General features: G+C 40.4%; 1 protein-coding gene across 2 annotated transcripts in view; it reads left to right on the plus strand.

Annotated features, from left to right (window-relative positions):
* The first annotated feature begins 949 nt into the window (after positions 1-949).
* Positions 950-19,867, plus strand: part of IPMK (inositol polyphosphate multikinase) — a 53,088-nt gene continuing 34,170 nt past the window's right edge. The window contains exon 1 of one of the 2 annotated variants that reach the window (XM_069567834.1): positions 950-1,611. In XM_069567834.1, coding sequence (XP_069423935.1) covers positions 1,422-1,611 — 190 coding nt within the window. In that variant the 5' untranslated portion in view covers positions 950-1,421. The remainder of the gene's footprint in view (positions 1,612-19,867) is intronic. The other variant, XM_069567835.1, reaches the window with a different exon arrangement.

Consider the following 19,867-nt stretch of genomic DNA (forward strand, 5'->3'; position numbering starts at 1 on the left):
AAAGAGGTTAGCAACTGAGTTTGCGCAATCCTGAGGGGCTTGGTCCTGGAGCCCAGCGGACCCACCTTTGGAATAGAGTCCGGGCCAGGTTTTATGTCTCTCCCAGGTTTGCGGATTTATGAGGGCAGATTGTTTGTGCTGATATAACCCTTGCCATATTCGGATATCTAAGATTTCACTCCCAAGTTTCTTGCTTAGTCTGGTACCTGTAAGGCCAGGTCCAGTTTTCATTTGAAATGCCAAACACAGGAACCAACTGTGGTGTCCCATCCCAGAATCTCCCCCTCGCTCCCGGTGTGCATTGCCCCCCTCCCCCCATTTTCCCCCCCTGATTTCGACACAATTCTCCATCTATGGAGCATCTTGGAACTTGCGTTAAGGGTCCAGTGGGGGAGAGAGAGAGAGAGAGAGAGGAAAAAAAAAAAAAGCCTGCTCATTTCTTTTAAAAAACGTACTCACTTTAAAAAAAAATTAAGATTATTTCCTATCTTCTACAGTCTGAAATTAGTGTCGGTTTCAAAATTTTTTGAATAAGTTGTTTATAACTTGTTATAAGTTGTTTAGCGGCACCAATTTGGTGAGGAGGATAGGATTAAAGGGTGTTTCGAAGGCTGCCTGGTTCAATTCTTTCCGGAGCGGGGAGTTGGAGGAAGGTGATTGCGGTAAAAGGTAGTCTTCCAAGCTACCCAGGGCAACGCTTCTGCCTCCCAGCTTTTAACGAGTGACTGACTGCCTCTTACAACTGCAAGAACCAGACGTCTTTAACCCGGGGACGCGCTGAAGCGCGTACTGAATGAATGAAGTAACAGCCAGGGCTGCAGCAAAAGGCCCATCGGGTGGCGATGAGAAAAGCTCCGCTCGTGCTCGCCCCTTCCAGGTCCTTCCGCTCGCCCGGGCAGCGCCGAGCGCGCGCCCCGCCTCGGGGGGTCCCGTCGGGCGGCCTCTGGGCATGCTCAGTAGCGGCGAGTCGCGCAGTAGGAAGCTAGCGGCGGAGGCGGCCGTGCGAGCGGCGCTGACGCGCGCGCGGCAGCTGAGGGGACTGGAGGACGGCGGGAGGGGGCGGGGGCGCGGGAGGTGGGGCTGTCGTCGCCGTCAAGGCCCCGGGGAGCGCGAGGCGCCGCCGCCGCCGCCGCCGCTGCTCTTGTGCTTGGATCTGTCTCCAGGGCTGCGCCGGGATCGGCAGCCGCGGCGGCAGAGAAGCGGCAACCTAGAGCCGCCCCGAGCGGAAAATTGGGCAGGGGAGCGCCTGCGCCTCCGCGGCGTCATGGGCCCCCTCCCCGGGCCACGGCGGGCACCAGCCGCAGGAACCCCCGGGCCTCCTCGCGGCCGAGCCTGAGCGACCCTCGGGTCCTACGGAGCCCTCTCCCTCCGCCCTATTTTTTCCCCTGCTACCGCGGCTGCTGCCGCCTCAGCTCTCCGTTATGGCAACGGAGCCGCCATCCCCTCTCCGGCTTGAGGCGCCTGGCCCCCCAGAAATGCGGACCCCACCGGCGAGCGAGACCGCCCCCGAGGGCACTCCGAAGCCGGCGGGCGGCAGGCTCCGCTTCCTCAACGGCTGCGTGCCTCTCTCGCATCAGGTGGCCGGGCACATGTACGGGAAAGACAAAGTGGGTAAGTGGGGGTGGCGCGGGGCTCGCCGCTCCCCTTCCGCCTTCGCGAGACCCCGGCCGGCGGAGGCACCCGGGGGCTCACTGACCCGGCTGGACGCCTGTGTTGGTGTGCACGCCGCACCCTGGATCTCTTTCACTTCCCCCCAGAGCCTCGCGACCGGTGCAGCAGGGGCTTGAAAAGTGGGGCGATTTCTGGGATGTAGGGTGTCAGGCCTGCAGTGGGAGATGGCGAGAGAGGAGTGTCTGGTCTCCCCAGGGAGGGTGGATGTTGATTGGAAACGGCGTTTATTGTTAGTGAAAATAAGGAACTTCGTTTTTACTGGATGGGGAAGTAAATTCTCCCCTGAGCACAAGGTCTGTTTATTATAGGCGGGTAGCTAGTATTGCAAAAGAAAAGGAATGAAACGCAGATGATGCTAATCTAAGTGCTTCTCTTTTCCGTGCAGCTGCATAGCTGGAGGGGAAGAAAAAACAGTTTTGTTTTTTAATGTTTGTTTGTTTGGGTTCTGTTTTGTTTTGGGAAAGCTTGTCCTCGTTTATCTCTCTCCCCCGCCCTTTGGAGAGGTTTTTCTGATGGCTCTTGGATTTCTATGGGAGGCGTGGTTTCAGTAATGCTGAAACTCGGATTCATGGTCGAAAATACACCCTGCTGTTGTACCAGGATGGTACACTGTTAAGACAGTCATTCTTGATCATCTTTTTAAGACTGTATCTTTAGCCTGTGTAATGCCTTTTTTGAGTCACAGCGTTTAAAGCACAATCCAGGGCCTTTTTATTCTCTTGGTAATGTAAAAGTTCAGTTTAGGAACTGGAATTCACCTAGCTTACTCACACTGGTTCCTAGGCCATGATTACTTGGGGAAATCAGATGAGTATGTGAGTAATGCGGATCTTTGACCTGGAAACCACTGACGACGATTTGGTTTGTGCTGGTAAGATGATTCTGGCTTAGGCTAGTAAGATAATACTGACATTTTAAGCTGAGATAATAGGCCAAGACTGGTGGTTAAGTGACAAACCTAAGGTCATACAGGTACTGTGTGGAGAATATGGAAACCAAGAGCCCTGCCTCCTAGCACTTTTTTCCCCCCATGTTCTCAGGTGGCCCAGTGGTAAAGGATCAGCCTGCCACTGCAGGAGACTGTGGAGATGAGTTCCATCCCTGGGTGGGGAAGATTCCCCTTGAGGAGGAAATGACAACTCACTCCAGTATTGCTTGGGAAATTCCATGGACAGAGGAGCCTGGCAGGCTGGCTACATACCATGGGGTCCCAAAGAGTTGAACAAGACTGAGTGAACACACACACACATTTTGCTTGCAGAAAACCAAACAAGGATTTTTGAAAATGGATGGGACAATGTATGTATGTTAATTGTCAGAGAACAACATTTTCCAATACTTTTATCTACTTTTCTCTTTTTCAAAGTTAGAAGTTAATGATGAGTCAATTGTATTCCTTTCTTCCCTTTAAATTGTTAAATTGTTACTTCCTAAGAGACTGAATCTTTTTATTCCAGTAGCCTCCTGAGGCTCAGTTAAACTCCTGAAATGTTGAAAGAGTGAAAATTATCAGTTCTTTTGATACACCTAGGTTAGGAAACAAATAATTGTTCTCAAGTGCTTAGCTTAGAAGTAAGGAAACATTATCAAGGTGCTTAGAATAGCACCTTGATAGCATTCTCCTATATGTCCCCTCTGTTAATGGAAGTTTGAGAGTAATTATGGAATACTTTTTAATAGATTTATACTACATACCTATTGATTTATATTAATGAATTATAAAGGTGATATTCCTAATAATATTCTAGAGGCATGAAAAAAATAATTGTTTCCCTGAGGGCCCCTAAGATGGACTTATGTACAAAGGAGAATGAACAGAATATCCGAACCTAAACCACAAACACGTTAGTGTAACCACTGCTTATCAAAGTATGTAATAGTGAACCTGTTCAGAGTTATCTCTGTCTAATAACTAATGTACCTTAAAGCTACATTGTAAACAGTGACTGAAAGAGTTTGTCATCCAAATGAACTAATCAAAGTAGTCCTATAGATTCTAGAAGCTGGAATCCTTAGCTTTATTTATTATTACATTTAACTTAAAATGTTATTAGTGAAAGGACGCCTGATGATGATAATCTGCTTTATTCATAGCATGGATAACCAGATGGTCAGTAATTCAAAGTTCGAGTTTATTATGTCTCTGTACTATCATAAATCACTTAGAGTTGTCAAGTACATATTGTAGTTCAAGATGTACTTTGGCTATCAACTGAAATTCTCAGAATAAACTTTGCTAAAGACATTGTGGATTTTTAAAAAGAAATTATTACTATTCATTTAGTAAGCAGGGTTCTTCAATTTAGGGTTAATGTCTTACCTATTTCCAAGAGGGATTTGTTGGCTTTATTAAATTAAAATTTAAAAACATATATAGCACCAAGTACTTGAATAGAAAAATAGATCTTATATCGTTATAACTGCTTAAGAAGGTTATGTTATAGTTCTGATATCACGAGCTATATTTTTTGTTCTTCAGTGAAATTATTTCATCAAAGTATATTAATGTCTTGTTTTTAAGAATACAAAATATTTGCATTTTCAAGTTGTAAATTGTACATGATCTTTCAAGGTAAAAAGTTCAAATATATATCAGTGCCTTTCCCCCTATTTTCCCTCTCCCAGGGCAATCACAAACACTGGTAACTTTCTGGTGTATCCTTTCAGACCTTTGTTTCTGGTCACATATGTAAACTCAATAACACACTTCCAATTTTTTATGCAAATATATATGCAACTTCTGGCTTTCATTTTGTATTGTGTTATATAGTATGTCATATTTTCATGCTTATACTTCATCTAAAAAACTTGTATGGATAGTGGATAGTGTAGTATGGATATGTCATAATTAGTCCTCTGGTGATGAAATTTTAGATTTTCACTATTTTGTGTGTATGTGTTAAAAATAATGTATTAAACAGTCTTGTACATCATAGTATACCTTGCACATTATACAACCTTTTTTTGGCTATGCTGCAGGCCTTGTAGGATCTCAGTTCCCTTGACCAGGGATTGAACCAGGGCTTCAGCAATGAAGGCCTGGAATTCTTTACCACCAGGGAACTCCTGGGTCTTGTTTTATACAACTTTTTCTATAGATATGTTTCACAAAAATGTAATTGCTACCAATTTGAAATCCAAAAGCTTGCCAAAATGTAAAATCCTTTTTTGTTTTGATATTTAACATGTACCATTAATTTCCTTCAAATGTCCTTGAGGTTTTAAACAAGTTGAAATCAGGTATTTGTATCTTAATCCAATTTAGGATATAGAAATGAAATGGTCTATAGGGAAAAGAAGGATTTAAACTGATATTGTTCTGGGGGAAAAACCCACAACTGTTTTGGCTTACTACTGGTCTATTTTTTTTAAGATACCCTCTGAAACTAATTGACTTAAAATAATTTCAGACTTCCAGAAGAGTTATAAGAATAATATAGGGAATTTAACATTTTTCTGAATTTATCTCTCTGTATATACATATTTATTTTTTTCTTGGGCTTCCCTGGTGGCTCTGTGGTAAAGAATCCACCTGCCAGTTCAGGAGACGTGGATTTGATCCCTGGGTTGGGAAGATCCCTTGGAGAAGGAAATGACAACATACGGCAGAATTATGTCTCTGAAATCCCACGGACAGAGGAGCCTGGTGGGCTACAGTCCATGGGGTCATGAAAGAGTCAGATATGACTTAGCGACTGAACGACAACATTTTTTCTTTACTATTTGAGAGGCACTACTATCTTGTGCCTTTCTTTACACAGTAATACCTCAGTGTGTAAATCTTAAGAATGTGCTTTAGTGTGTATTTCTGTAACCACAGCACATTTAACAAATATGGAAAATTTAACCATTTGATACGGTGACAGAGCCATGGAGCACAGCCCTTAGCACCTGTCTCTGAGCTCCATTACCATCTCACACCAGACACCCGCACCCCCAAACAGGTAGCAGTCCTGTTCTGCCATTGGTTGACACCACAGTGGGCCTCTCCCACAAGCACCTGTCAGTGAGCAACCGGTAGTGGTCCTGCTCTGCCATTGGCCAGTGCTGTAGTGGTCCCCTCCCAAGAGCAACCAACTGTCGGTGAACTACCATTAGTGGGGGATTCAGCCAACAGTTGGGGGAGTGATGGTCGCCAGGTGGAGAGTGAGGTAAGAGGCAGACCCCAGCCTTTCCCTAGGGGGCCCCTCCAGCTCACCCAATCTTGGGCCGCTGGATGATCTGGGGGCCCAGAGAACAGACTGGGCGCTGTATTCCAGAGCCCTGGCCAGGGTCACCCACTGGCCTGGCCCAGGCCTGGGGACCATAGTGAACCTTTCCTCTACCCCTGCCTGTGCCAACTAATGGCAGTGGTGGTCTGCATGGGGCCAATCTGTGGGCGTTAGCTCCTGCCATTTGGGCGGCCTGAGGAGCCTGAGGGCCAGGTGGGTCCAGGGCATTAGGCTCCCTCACTGATGACAGTTGGGCAGGGTCTGGGGACCTGGCCCTGAGGGAGCCACCAGCTGAGATCTGCTTCCTCTTGCTTAACCAGGATCTGGATCTCAAAGGGTGAAAGTTGTGCCTTGGGACCTGGTTCTTTCTTATCAGAACAGAAAATAACACATTAACACATAATTTGTTTGGTGGAGAAAGAACAAAGGATCTGACCCTGCAACAACTAACCACACCCCTCGCTCACCTTTCCTTTAACACTGCTTTGCTGATAGCTCTTGGGAAGTTTGGGGTTTTTAAGGCATGAACCACTGATTTCCTTGCATGGCCCTGCAGTAAACCTTTCTCTGTTCAAGTTTGTTTTGGTATCGTTTGACCTCACTGTGTGTTGGGCAAAGTAACTTGTGTTTCGGTAATAATACAGTACTTCATCTATAGTCCATATTCTGATTTTGTCCACTGTTCCAATAATGTCTTATATTTGTTTTTTTCAGGATAGGGTCTAGTCTAGAATCATTTGTTGCATTTAGTTCTCTTGTCTCTTGGAATTCTATAATTTGTAACAGTTTCTCAGCCTTTTTAAAAATGGTAAGATTTTGAAGAGTACAGGCTCGTTACTTAATAAAGTATTATTTAACTTGGGTATATGATGGGTTTTTACGATGAGATTCAGGTTATACTTTTCTGGCTGGAATGTTATACAAGTGATATATAAGATATCCTTTTTAGGGTATCACATCTAGAGGTCCACACTGCCTATTTGCCTGTTATTAGTGATGTTCACTTGATCACCTGGTCCAAGTGTGGTTTGGCTTCTCTAGTGTATAGTTAATATTTTCTTCCTGTGTTACTAAGCTGTCTGTGGAGAGATGCTTATAATTTCATGCAAATATTGGGATCCTCATACTTTACTCCTAAATTAGACATCTAATGATAATTTTGCCTGAAGCAGCCTTTACTCTGATAGTTGAAAAATTGTGATTTTCTTTTTTTCATTCTACCACTCTATTTTAATAGTCAACATTCTAGAGTCAGTGAGGTTGCAAAGAGTCAGACACTACTGAGTGACTGAGCACTGATTCTAAGAAATAGCTCCAGGAGAGTGCAGGGGTTGGGGGGACCCCTTCCACTCACAGATTTAGAGAGCAAACTAATGATTATTAAAGGGGATGCACACTGGGGAGCAGTGAAATAGGTGAAGGGGATTAAAAGATACAAACTGAGATATAAAATTAGTTACAATGATGATTAACATAGGGAATATAGTTGATATTTTACTTATTGAAGCATAGTTGACTTTGTAAGAAAAGAAAAAAAAAAGAAATAGCTCTCTGTTATTCCTATATATGTGTGTTCTTTTTTATGATTAATTTGTAGTCATAGATTTTTATTTTATAGTGTCATAATCTATTATAGAACTTGTTTATTTTGCTGTTCAAATTGTCCCAGATTTGACCAGTTTGGAGCACTTCCTTCCTTTAACCAGGGAAGTCCACACAGCTCTGGAACCTGCCATTTCTCCAAGGAGCCCTGGTTCATTTTTAGTGGGAAATGGTTGTTAGAAACCAAGATCTGGGTGCAGGTTTGCTTGTTACCACTGGGATGTCACTGCTTCCAGGTCTTTTCAATGGACATTACTAAAAAGTGTGTATAAATATTTTAGAAATCATAATTGCATACTGATACTTCTAGTTTCATTCCAATTCCATGGAGTTCTTTTCCTGATTCTATATTTGTATTTTCCATTTACCTCAGTGAGAACCTGGCTCCCACAATATTAAATTTTTTTTAATCCTATGATCTTCAGAATTTCTGTGCTTGTACTACTGTAGAAAACAAACCTAGAATAAAGAATTCAAGATTAGATTCCTTTCATTGAGGGTATGTGGTTGGACACTTTTCAAAAGCTATTTAGATTAGGATTTGTGTGTGTGTGTGTGGCTATTTTTACTTCCCTTTTCTCCATGGTATTATTATTCATTTGAAATATGTTTGTTTCTGTTTAAATTCATTTCGCTTCCTTCAGTGATCAGTTTTTGAATGCTTATAAAATTAATATGCTTCCAAAAGCAAAACTTTTCAAAAAAGGTGTATCAGAAGTGTCACTCTCTTCAGTATCACTCCATCCCATTTCTCAGCATCCCTTGTAGGTTAACCAGTTTCATTGTTTTTGATTTATCTTTTCTGAATTTCTTGTTCTAGAATTAAGCAGATCTCTATTTTCTTCTTTTCCTTTCTTCCGACAAAAAGTAGTATGCTGTATATACTCTTTTGTACTTTGTTTTTTAAAGTTAGCAGTATTTCCTAGAAATCGGTATTAGCAGTTCATAGAGTGCTTCCTTATTGCCTTTTTACAACTTATTAGTACTCCATTGTGCATATATACCTCAGTTCTTTCAGTTTCAGTTTGGGCTTGTTTTACTGATTCGTTTATCCTAGCAGTAATACCTCACTGTCTTAATTTAAACTGCTGTATAATAAATCCTGATGTATGGTAGAATAAACATCTCACTTCTGATTGTCTTGACTATTTCTGGCCATTTACATTCAGTGTAAAAGTCTTACACTAGATTTTACCTAAATAATTGATGCTACTGTATATCATGCTTCCTTTTTAAGGAATTTAAAACATTTCTGTGTTGGGAAACTTCAAACTTAAAAGTTGCAAATATAGAATAACAAACTAATACATATTACCATTCATCTCTATTTGGCTATTAATATTCTGCCACAGTTGCTTTATCGTGTATGATAATGGTTTTGTGGAACCATTTAAAACCAAGGTGTAGGCATCATGACCTCTTGTCTATTTACTAAAAATAAGAATATTTTCTTACCTAACCGTGGTAAAATTATCAAATTCAGAATATTTATCACTTGGCTTTTGCCACTATTCCTATAATATTTCTTTATAGCAGTTTTCCCTAATATTCTTTATAGCAGTTTTCCCCCATCTAAGGTTATATACATTGCACTTAGTTATTATCACCCTCTAGTTGCCTGTCATATGGAGCAGTTCTTAAAATTTTTCCTTTATCTTTTTATAACTGTGAAATATTTGAAGACTATAGGCATATGACTTTTAGAATGTTCTTCAAGATTCTCTAATTATTTCCTTATGATTAGAATCAGATGAATGCATTTTTCTAAGAATACCAAATGAATTATGTTGTTTTCTTGAAGCATCATATCATACAGCACAGGATGTCAGTTGCATTACTGGTGATATAACTTTGATCAGCTGATTAAATGATGTCTGCCAGATTTTTCCACTGTTAAGTTTAATGTTTCCTATTGCAGGTAAATAATTTGAGAGGAATATTTTGAGACTGTTAAACATCCTGCATATCATTGGCATTTTCACCAAATGTTACAAGCACTCATTAATGATATTTGACCAACTCAACTTATTACCGTGTTAGCTGGAAAATGATGTTCTAATCTCTTATTCCTGTTACATTTGTTAGTTGGCATTCTTCTTTAAGGAATACAGATTTTCTTTCTCTCTCTAATTCGTAGGATGGATGGCTGGGTTTTCCAAACTTCTATGGATCTTAGCCTTTATTGTTGCTGCTTAATTTTAATGATCAGTTGTCCCAGATTTTGGCAGTGGGAGCTTCTTCAAGCTGGCTCCTGTGTCTTTTTAATGTTCCCATATTTTGAAGCATTTTCTCACTTTGTGGCATGAAAAGATGTCCCACGTTCATCTTATACCTTTCGGGTCCCAGCCTTAGAATAAGACACTATTTTCTCAAGAACCTAGTTCATTTAAGGGTTGTTGTTGTTCAGTTGCCCGGTCATGTCTGACTCTGCAACTCCATGGACTGCAGTATGCCAGGCCTCCCTGTCCCTCACCATCTTCTGGAGTTTGTCCAGTTGGATTCATGTTTATTGCATCAATAATGCTGTCCAGGCACCTCATCCTCTGATGCCCTCTTCTCCTTTTGCCCTCGATCTTTTCCAGTATCAGGGACTTTTTCACCTGTTCGCATCAGGTGACCAAAATACTGGAGCTTCAGCATCACAGAAGAGTAATGTCTCTGTTTTTCAACACACTGTTTTGGTTTGTCATCGCTTTCCTTCCAGGAAGCAATTGTCCTCTGATTTCATGGCCTGTAGTCACTGTCAACAGTGATTTTGGAGTCCAAAAAGAGGAAATATGTCGATACTTCCACCTTTCCCCCTTCTATTTCCCATGCAGTAATGGGGCCATTCCATGATCTTAGTTGTTTTAATATTTAGTCTTAAGCCAGCTCTCTACTCTTTTTCACCAACACAAAAGAATATGTTACACATGGACATCACCAAATGGTCAATACCAAAATCAAATTGATTACATTCTCTGTAGCCGAAGATGGAGAAACTGTATATACGGTCAGCAAAAGCAAGACCTAGAGCTAACTGTGGCAAAGATGATAAGCTTCTCATAGCAAAAGTCAGGCTTAAACTAAAGAAAACCAGGAAAAACACTAGGCCAGCCAAGTATAATTTAAATCAAATCCCATATAAATTCACAGAGGTAATGAATAGATTCAAGGGACTAGATCTAGATAGCAGTGTGCCTGAAGAACTATGGACAGAGGTCTGTCATATTGTGTAGAAGGTGGCAAACTAAACCATCCCAAAGAAAAAGAAAAGCAAGAAGGTAAAGTGCTTATCTAAGGAGGTTTTATGAGTAGCGGAAGAATGAAGAGAAGCAAAAAGCAAGGAAGAGAGGAAAAGGTACATCCTTTGGGGATAAATCGTATTTAAAAATCAACATCTGGGCAACAGGTATACTCATTGCTTCTTGATTGTTATTACTATTGGTCCTTTCAGCAGAATGAATTAAGACGTAATTTCTTGCTGGTAAAAATTAAAATTAATATTCATATCTATAATTAAAATCTAATATCACAGGGTTCTTCTCCCTGTTCTATATTCATATCTCCCTTTTTTCTCAGAAAACTGTCTTCCCAAACATCAATACGTTTACTCATCTTGGAATTTTTAAATCAACTGTGCGTTCCTGGATTAAGGTCTATATGTTTGTGATAAATTGTTGTTCAGTTGCTCAGTCATGTCTGACTCTTTGCAACCCCTTGGACTGTAACATTCCAGGCTTCCCTGTCCTTCACTATCTCCCAGAGCTTGCTCAAACTCATGTCCATTGAGTTGGTGATGCCATCCAAGGATCTTGTCCTCATGCCCTTCTTCTGCCTTCTGTCTTTCCCAGCATGAGGGTCTTTTCCAATGAGTCAGCTCTTTGGAAGCATCAGGTGGCCAAAGTATTGGAGCTTCACTTTTAGCATCAGTCCTTCCAAAGAATATTTAGGATTGATTTCCTTTAGGATTGACTGATTTGATCTCCTTGCAGTCCAAGGGACTCTCAGAGTCTTCTCCAACACCACAGTTCAAAAGCATCAATTCTTCAGCACTCAACCCTCTTTTATGGTCCAACTCTGTTGTATGTACGTGACTACTGGAAAAACCATATCTTTGACTATAGGGACCTTTGCCGACAAAGTAATGTCTCTGTTTTTTAATATGCTCTCTAGGTTTGTCATAGTTTTTCTTCCTAGGAGCAAGCATCTTTTAATTTCATGGCTGCAGTCACCGTCCACAGTGATTTTGGAGCCCAAGAAAATAAAGTCTGTCACTGTTTCCGTTGTTTTCCCATCTATATGCCATGAAATGATGAGAGCAGATGCCATGATCTTAGTTTTTTGAATGTTAAGTTTCAAGCCAGCTTTTTCACTCCTCTTTCACCTACATGAGGAGGCTCTGTAGTTCCTCTTCGTTTTTGCCGTTAAAATGGTATTATCTGCATATCTGAGGTTATTGATATTTCTCCCAGCAATCTTGATTCCAGCTTGTGATTTATCCAGCCTGACATTTCACATGATGTATTCTGCATACAAGTTAAATAAATAGGGTGACAGTATACAGCCTGACACACTCCTTTCCCAGTTTTAAACCAGTGTGTTGTTCATGGTGGGTTCTAACTGTTGCTTCTTGACCTTCATACAGATTTCTCAAGAGGCAGGTAAGGTGGTCTGATACTCCCATCTCTTTAAGAATTGTCTACAGTTTGTTGTGATCCACACAGTCAAAGACTTTAGCATAATCAATGAAGCAGAATTAGATGTTTTTTTTCTGGAATTCTCTTTCTCTTTCTGTGATCCAGCGGATGTTGGCAATTTGATCTCTGGTTCCTCTGCCTTTTCTAAATCCAGCTTGTGCATCTGCAAGTTCTTGGTTCATGTACTGTTGAAGACTATCTTGGAGGATTTTGAGTATAATAACCTTGCTAGCATGTGATATGTGTGCAGTTGTGGGGTAGTTTCAATATTCTTTGGCATTGCCCTTCTTTGGGACTGTAATGAAAACTGACCTTTTCGAGTCCAGTGGCCACTGCTGAGTTTTCCAAATTTGTTGGCATGTTTGGATTTGCTTTCTTAGTGTTTTTATTAAAGATTTCTGTGACTGTATTCATTTGAGATAATTGCCTATAATTTTAAGTCTTTGTTGAGGTTTTTAAAAATGAATATGCTGGCTTCATAAAGTGAGCAGGAAAATGTTCCCTACTTTTCTTGGTAAAACGGGTATCTTTTTCTGTAAATGTTGGATAGAATTTACTAATGAGCACATTTTGGCTTCATTTGTCTTAGTATATTTACAAATATGAAATCAATGTTTTTGGTATACATAAAACGTTAGTGCTAAGTCGTGTCTGACTCTTGCGATCCCATGAGCCATAGTCCGACAGGCTCCTCTGTCCATGGGATTTTCCAGGCAAGAATACTGGAAGGGGTTGCCTTTTCCCTCTACAGGGGAACTTCCTGACCCAGGAATTGAACCCAGGTCTCCTGCATTGCAGGCAGATGCCTTACCGACTGAGCTATGCAGGAAGCCCTTGGTATACATCAGTTCAGTTCAGTTCAGTTCAGTTCAGTCACTCAGTTGTGTCCGACTCTTTGAGACCCCGTGGACTGCAGCCCACCAGGCCTCCCTGTCCATCAGCAACTCCAGGAGTTTACTCAAACTCATGTCCATTGAGTCAGTGATGCCATCCAACCATCTCAGCCTCTGTCGTCCATTTCTCTTCCCACCTTCAATCTTTCCCAGCATCAGGGTCTTTTCAAATGAGTCAGTTCCTTGCATTAGGTGGCCACAGTATTGGTATACATAAATTAACTTAAATTTTTTATTCTCTGTCTAAAGGTGTTTGTACACTTTAAATTTTTTTTAATAATTTTTATTTATTTTTGGCTGTGCTGGGTCTTCATTGCTGCATAGGCTTTTCTCTAGTTGCAGTGAGCTGAGACTACTCTTTGTTGTGGTGTGTGGGCTTCTTACTGTGGTGGCTTCTTTTGTCGCAAAGGATGGGCTCTAGGTGCATGGGCTTTAGTGGCTGCCGCACATGGGCCCAGTAGTTGCAATTCCTGGGCTCTAGAGTACAAGCTCAGTAGTTGTGGCACACAAGCTTAGTTGCTCTGTGGCACATGGGATCTTCCTGGACCAGGGATCGAACTTTGTCTCCTGCATTGACAGGTGAATTCTTTACCACTGAGCCACTGGGGAAACCCCTATCTAAGCTGTTGAATTTATTGGTGTGAAGTTCATGGTTCATTTATGCTTTTAATGTTTGTAGCATTTGTAGTGACATCTCATCTTTCATTTATTTCTAATAATGATTATTTGTTTTCCTTGATCTGTCTAGCTAGAGGTTTATCAGTTTTATTGATCTCAGAGAACCTTTTAATTTCACTGATTTTTTTCTGTTGTCCATTTTTATTACATTGATTTTTTTTTTTTTGCTCCTGTCTTTCTTTAATATGTTTTCCCCCCTGCATCTTAAGTTGGAACCTTCTTTCTTTTGCAATATAAGCATTTAAAACTATGCATTTTTCTGTAAGCACTATGTGGTACTTTTAGTTGCATTCCACAATTTTGATATATTGGTTTCATTATCACCTAGTTAAAATGTTTCCTAATTTCCCTTGTGAATTTTGATCCATGGATTAGTTAGAAGTGTGTTTATATTCTGTCTATTTGGTATTTTCCCAGATGTCTTATCATTACTTCCATTGTGGTCAGAGAATATTCTCTGTGTGATTTTTTTTTTTCTGTAGTCCAGCAGATGGTCAGTTTTGGTAAAAGTTCCATTTATACCTGAAAAAATATATATATTCTGTTGGACGTAGTATTCTATAAGTGTCAGTGTAGTCAAGTTGTTTGATACTGTTGTTAAAGTTTTATATATCATTACTCATGTTCTGAATACTTGTTTTTATGAATTATTGAGATATCTTTTCAGTTTTTGTTTCATATATTTTGAAACTTTGCTACCATTGTGTCTTAATGAAACCTTCTTATCATTATGGTATGTCCTTTACATTCAGTATTTCTTTTCTTGAAGTCTGTATGACATTAGCGTAGTTTGATATATAAGAATATTAACATATCAACTTTCTTATGAGTAGTATATCTTTTTTTAATCCATCCTTTTAACCATTTTTGTTTTTATATTTAAGTTTTGTATTAAAATGTCTAGGAGTTCCCCCCCCCCCCCATAGTATTTATGATTCTCTGGGCTTCCTGGCTCTACAGTTTGTTTTTATTAGTTTTAGAACATTTTAGACATTGTCATTTTGGTCATTAAAAAAAAGTCTTTAATAACTTGGTTACATAATTGAGATTATGCAGAGTATGTAATTATTTAGTGTATATGTTTTCCTGTGTCAAGTATGTTTTCTATTAATGAAAGCAAAATATGTTTATTATAGAAATTTCTGGGAAAAGTTACCAAAAAAAAAAAATTAAAAATTACCTAGACTATTCCATCTGCAGATAGAAAAAACACACAGTTGTTTTTTTTTTTCCTCTTTTTGTGTTTCAATTTGGGTAATTTCTGTTGCATGCAGAAATTGCATGCATGTGTGTGCTAAGTCACTTCAGTCATGTCTGACTCTTTGTGACTCTATGGACTGTGGCCTGCCAGGTTCCTCTGTCCCTATGGATTCCTTGTCCCCACATTTACTGATTTCTTCCTCTCTTGTTTTATGTCTACTGGTAAACCAATAGAAAGCAGTTTTTAATCTCTCTTACCATGTTTTTTATTTCTTACATTCCATTTAACTCAAAATTTATCTGTGCTGAAATTCCTCATCTTTTCATGCATGTCTTACCTTTCCTGTTATAGTTTTTAATAGATTAATTATGGTTTTTTAAGTTTGATAATTTTAACATCAGTGTAATCTCTGAAACTGTTCTGTATGTTGCATTATCTCTTGGCAGTGTTTTTTCCCTTAGTTTTTTATATGACTTGTAATTTTTTAATTAAAGTCTGGATATCATATGTAGGACTGAAGTAACTGAGGCAAACAGTATTTATGCCTGAAATGAATATACCTCTTCTGCTAGGCTGTTAATGTTGGTGATTGAATCAGTCTAGTCAGGAGTAGAGCCAAGTGTGAATTATGTTGTAGTTACCTTCTGTTGTAGATTGACTGTTGTGCCCTCCAAAATTAATATATTGAAACACTAACTCCCAATATGATTGTATTTGGAGACAAGGCCTTTAAGATTAGTGAGGAAAGGCCTCAACCCATCTTCAGTTAGTTTAGTCGCTCAGTCGTGTCCGACCCTTTGCGACCCTATGGCTTCCCTGTCTATCACCAGCTCCCAGAGCTTGCTCAAACTCATGTCCCTTGAGCCAGTGATGCCGTCCAATCATCTCATCCTCTCTGCCGTCTGCTCCTGCCTTCAATCTTTCCTAGCGTCAGGATCTTTTCCAGTGAGTCAGTTCTTTGCATCAGGTGGCCAGAGTATTAGAGTTTCAACCTGTCTTGTCTCTCTTTTATAAGTTTTGTCTCCTCCCCCCCCCCCCCGCCCCCCGCCGCCTCCCCTATGCAAATTAGGGATAGCTAGGAAGGGGGTGTGTTTGTTTCACCTGAGGTATTGGTACTGCGATTTTCTTTTGTTCTAATTTTGAGGGCTTTTCAGTTTGTCTTTTAGCCATTCCTTTTTCTTATTATAACTAAACAAGATCATAAGGTGGGGCCTGATCCGATAGGATTACTGTCCTTATAAAAATAGACATGAGAGGTATACTCTTGTTTCCCCACCATGTGAGGACACAGTGAGAAGGTAGGAGGTGTCCACAGACCTGAATGACGGCTCTTTCCAAGGAACCTGGCACCTTGATCTGGGCCTTCTAGCTCTATAACTGTGAGAAAATAGATTTGTGTTGTTTAAGCATCCAATCTTTGGTATTTCAGAAGTACAAGCAGACTAATATACCTCTAGTGTATCTTGGGCTTGAAATTTCTCTGTTGTACTCTTATGTTTAGAGTGAGAGTGATTTGCTGGAGGATTTTTCTCAGTATTCCTTTCCAGCCCTCTGCTTTAGGTCTTCTTTGCACCCATGCTTCAGAAGTTTTTTTTTTTTCTCTATGTTCATGCCCCTCCCTCATCTGTAGACTGCTGTTGCTTATTAGTGACAGACCATGTCAGAAAGTGAGAGCTGGCCCAGGGCATGGGGGGTCTTGGCTTTTAAGGGCTCGGTAATTTCATGTGCTAATGAGGGTGGTGAGTATTCTTGTTAGGTCTGGGAAGGGTGGGGATTTCCCAGGGTTTGGGCCACTGCCCACCTTCTGACCTTTTATGATCTAACTGTCTCAGCTTAAGTGGGGGTGACTTTTAGTACTGGTTGTGGTTGTATGTGTTCAGTTGTGTCCCACTTTTTTTACCCCATGGCCTGTAGCACACCAGGCTCCTCTGTCTGTGGAATTTTCCAGGCAAGACTATTGGAATGCATTGTCATTCCTTTCTCTAGGGGATATTCCCGACCCAGGGATCGAACAAACCCATGTCTCTTATGTCTCCTGAATTGACAGACAGGTTCATTACCAACTGTACCACCTATTGCAATGAAGGTATAATGAACTAAAGGTCAATGATTGGGCTGTTCTCAGAGCCACCTTAGTTTTAGCTGGTTCCTGCCAGTCTGTATCCCAAGGGTTGCACCCCTTCATTTATCTAGCATGTGTGTCCTACCCTTTTCCCTCCTGTCTCATGCTCCTTTTTATTTTTTGTGGGAGACAAACTCTTTAGCAAGTGAGTTTCTTTCTCTTCCCCCAGCGATAGACAACCTCTGGAGTCAGGATTTATCATGCTTTTCTGGTCCCTCTTTGCCTCCAGGATTAAGGATTTTTTCCCTCTTACTATTCTCCCCATCTTTGTGCCTTGGGGGCAACATGATTTACCCCCCTTACCCTAGAAGTTTTAGAATTTTGTTCACAGGGGAAAAGGTTCTGGTAGGAACTGTTCTTTCCTGTAGTCGTGTTACCTGAAAATTGGGTTTCTCTTGGTGGGTGTTGAGCCAAAAGACATAACCAAGTCAAAGATCGGGAGAAGAAGGATTTATTACCTATAGCAAGTAAGGAGCTCTTTCCCAAAGCAGTGTCTCCCCAAATGGTAAAATTGGGGAAACTTTAAGTTAAGGAATATTCATGAAGGGGCTTGAGGAGAGAATTCAGTATAGAATTGGTGCAGAGATCGACAGACTCCAAGTTTTAGTTGATTGAAATCACAGAGGGTTCGAATAGGAAACCTCATCATTCCATCCTTCACTTGAGTAGGGGTGTAGTTCCTGAACAGCTATGATCTGTATCAGATTGTTATAATATATAACTTGAGGAGGAACTAGGACTTTATCACTGAACTATTGTTTCTTGGGGCTTCCCTGGCAGTTGAGAAGGTAAAGAATCCACCTGCAATGCGGAAGATCTGGGTTTGATCCCTGGATTGGGAAGAACGCCTGGAGGAGGAAATGGCAACCCACTCCAGTATTCTTGGCTGGAGAATCCCCATGGACAGAGGAGCCTGGCAGGCTACCGTCCATAGGGTCACAAAGAGTGGAACACTAGCGAGCGACTAAGCACAGCACCGCACATTGTTTCTTGACTGCTTTTCCTTTGTTCCTGCAATCCTTCACTTCATTGTTCAGTTGCTAAGTTGTGACACTTTGTGACCCCATGAACTGCAACATGCCAGGCTTCCCTGTCCTTCACTATCTCCCAGAATTTACTCAAACTCTTGTCCATTAAACTGATGATGCCATCCAACTTCCCTTAAGATTGTTAATTACTGTGTCCTGTTCAAGGGCAAGCATTGTGGCCAGGCTTAGATCCCCAAACAACTTAGACCTAAAATGATTTCTCTTATGTCAAGAAAGCTGTGCCTGGTTCTTTTTCTCCAGGGACTCCCTGCCCTATCTGCTTACAGGAATGGTGTCTACTTCCTCAAGGACTGTACCTTTGAGGGTTGCTTTTTATCTTTTTATTCAGGTTTTTTTTTTTTTTTTTTCCTTTTATTCCAGTCTTTTTCTTGGACAGAGGAGAGGGGTTTCTGGAAAAGATGTTGCAAGTGTTTTGTAACTTTTTGAAGTCAGTATTCTCTCCCTAACCTGTATTTTATTATTGTTAACTGTTTGTTAAAAATATTAGCTAAATTATTCTTACTGCCTTGAAGGTAGTCCCATCTTGCCGTGTGCTACCATAAGCAAGGGAATGCTCCCATTGGGCATATCATAGTGGTTAGATTATATGTTTGTAGTTTGCAGTCTCAGTGCGCTAATGGTTTCAAGAAAAGTTATAATTTTGTAGATTATCTAACTTTTCCTTATTTTAAGATGGGAGTGGTGTTCTTTCAGCTTTTTGTATACTATGTAGAAGTGGAAGTCCAGAATTATTTTTCTGACCCATTCTCATTTCTCATTATGATACTCCAACTGTGTATTTGTTAGAATACTTGATATTATCCTACAGGCTGCTAGGGCTTTATTCCGTTTTTCTTTTTAGATACTTTTTCTCTCACTGCACTAATTTAGATATTTTCTATAGACCTTCCAAAGTTTATTATCAGTCTCTTTGATTGCCTATTCTTAATCATCTGCTGATAATTGTATTTCAGATACTGTGTCTTTTTACTTCTAGAATTTCTTTTGGTTCTTTTTTAGACTTTGCATTTCTCCCGAAGTATCTATTTAATGTTTATATCCATTTTTTCCTATAGTTTCTATTGCATCATACTTATAATTATTTTAACATCCTTGTTTGGTAGTTATAAGTACTTGTTCATCTATGTATCATCATCTGTTGACTGTGTTTTCTTTTGGTTATACATCACACTTCCTTCTTTTGTTATGTCTCAATTTTTAAATTGAAGTTTGGATATCTTATTTAAAATAACAGTGAGAAGAAAGAAAAGAACCCTGGGAAGTGAATATATTATTTTTTGTTTTGTTTTGTTCCACATAGAGTATAAGCCCTTCCCCTCTGTTTAGCGTGAGGAATGATAAATCATATTCCCTCTAGAATTTAGTTGAACTGGTGCTGGGCTGCATTCTTAGATTCAGTTCATGTGGTGTTGGCCCAGCCTTCCAAGATGTTTCTTTTCTTATCCTGACTGTTTTTCAGCTGTGAGGGATTTGGCTGCAGTGTAAGATACTAGTGGTTTACTTTTAGATCCTATAATTCATTCACTGGGAGAATGCCTGGTATTACTGTCTCCTTCTCCATGGCTTCTTTCTCTGAAAACCTGGAGTGGTATTTTTCAGAGTGAATAGTGTGGGAGAATTTCTGGATCAAGCAATCTGTTTTTGTATGAGGACTATTGTCTCTAATCCATCCTGCTACTCCACACTGTTGTCTACAGTCTCATTTCTGCTTGCCTGCTAAGATGTTTGTCTAATGGCAGACTCACCTGTATCTAGATGAGG

The sequence above is a fragment of the Ovis canadensis genome, chromosome 22, assembly GCF_042477335.2.
Source record: "Ovis canadensis isolate MfBH-ARS-UI-01 breed Bighorn chromosome 22, ARS-UI_OviCan_v2, whole genome shotgun sequence".
NCBI lineage: Eukaryota > Metazoa > Chordata > Mammalia > Artiodactyla > Bovidae > Ovis > Ovis canadensis.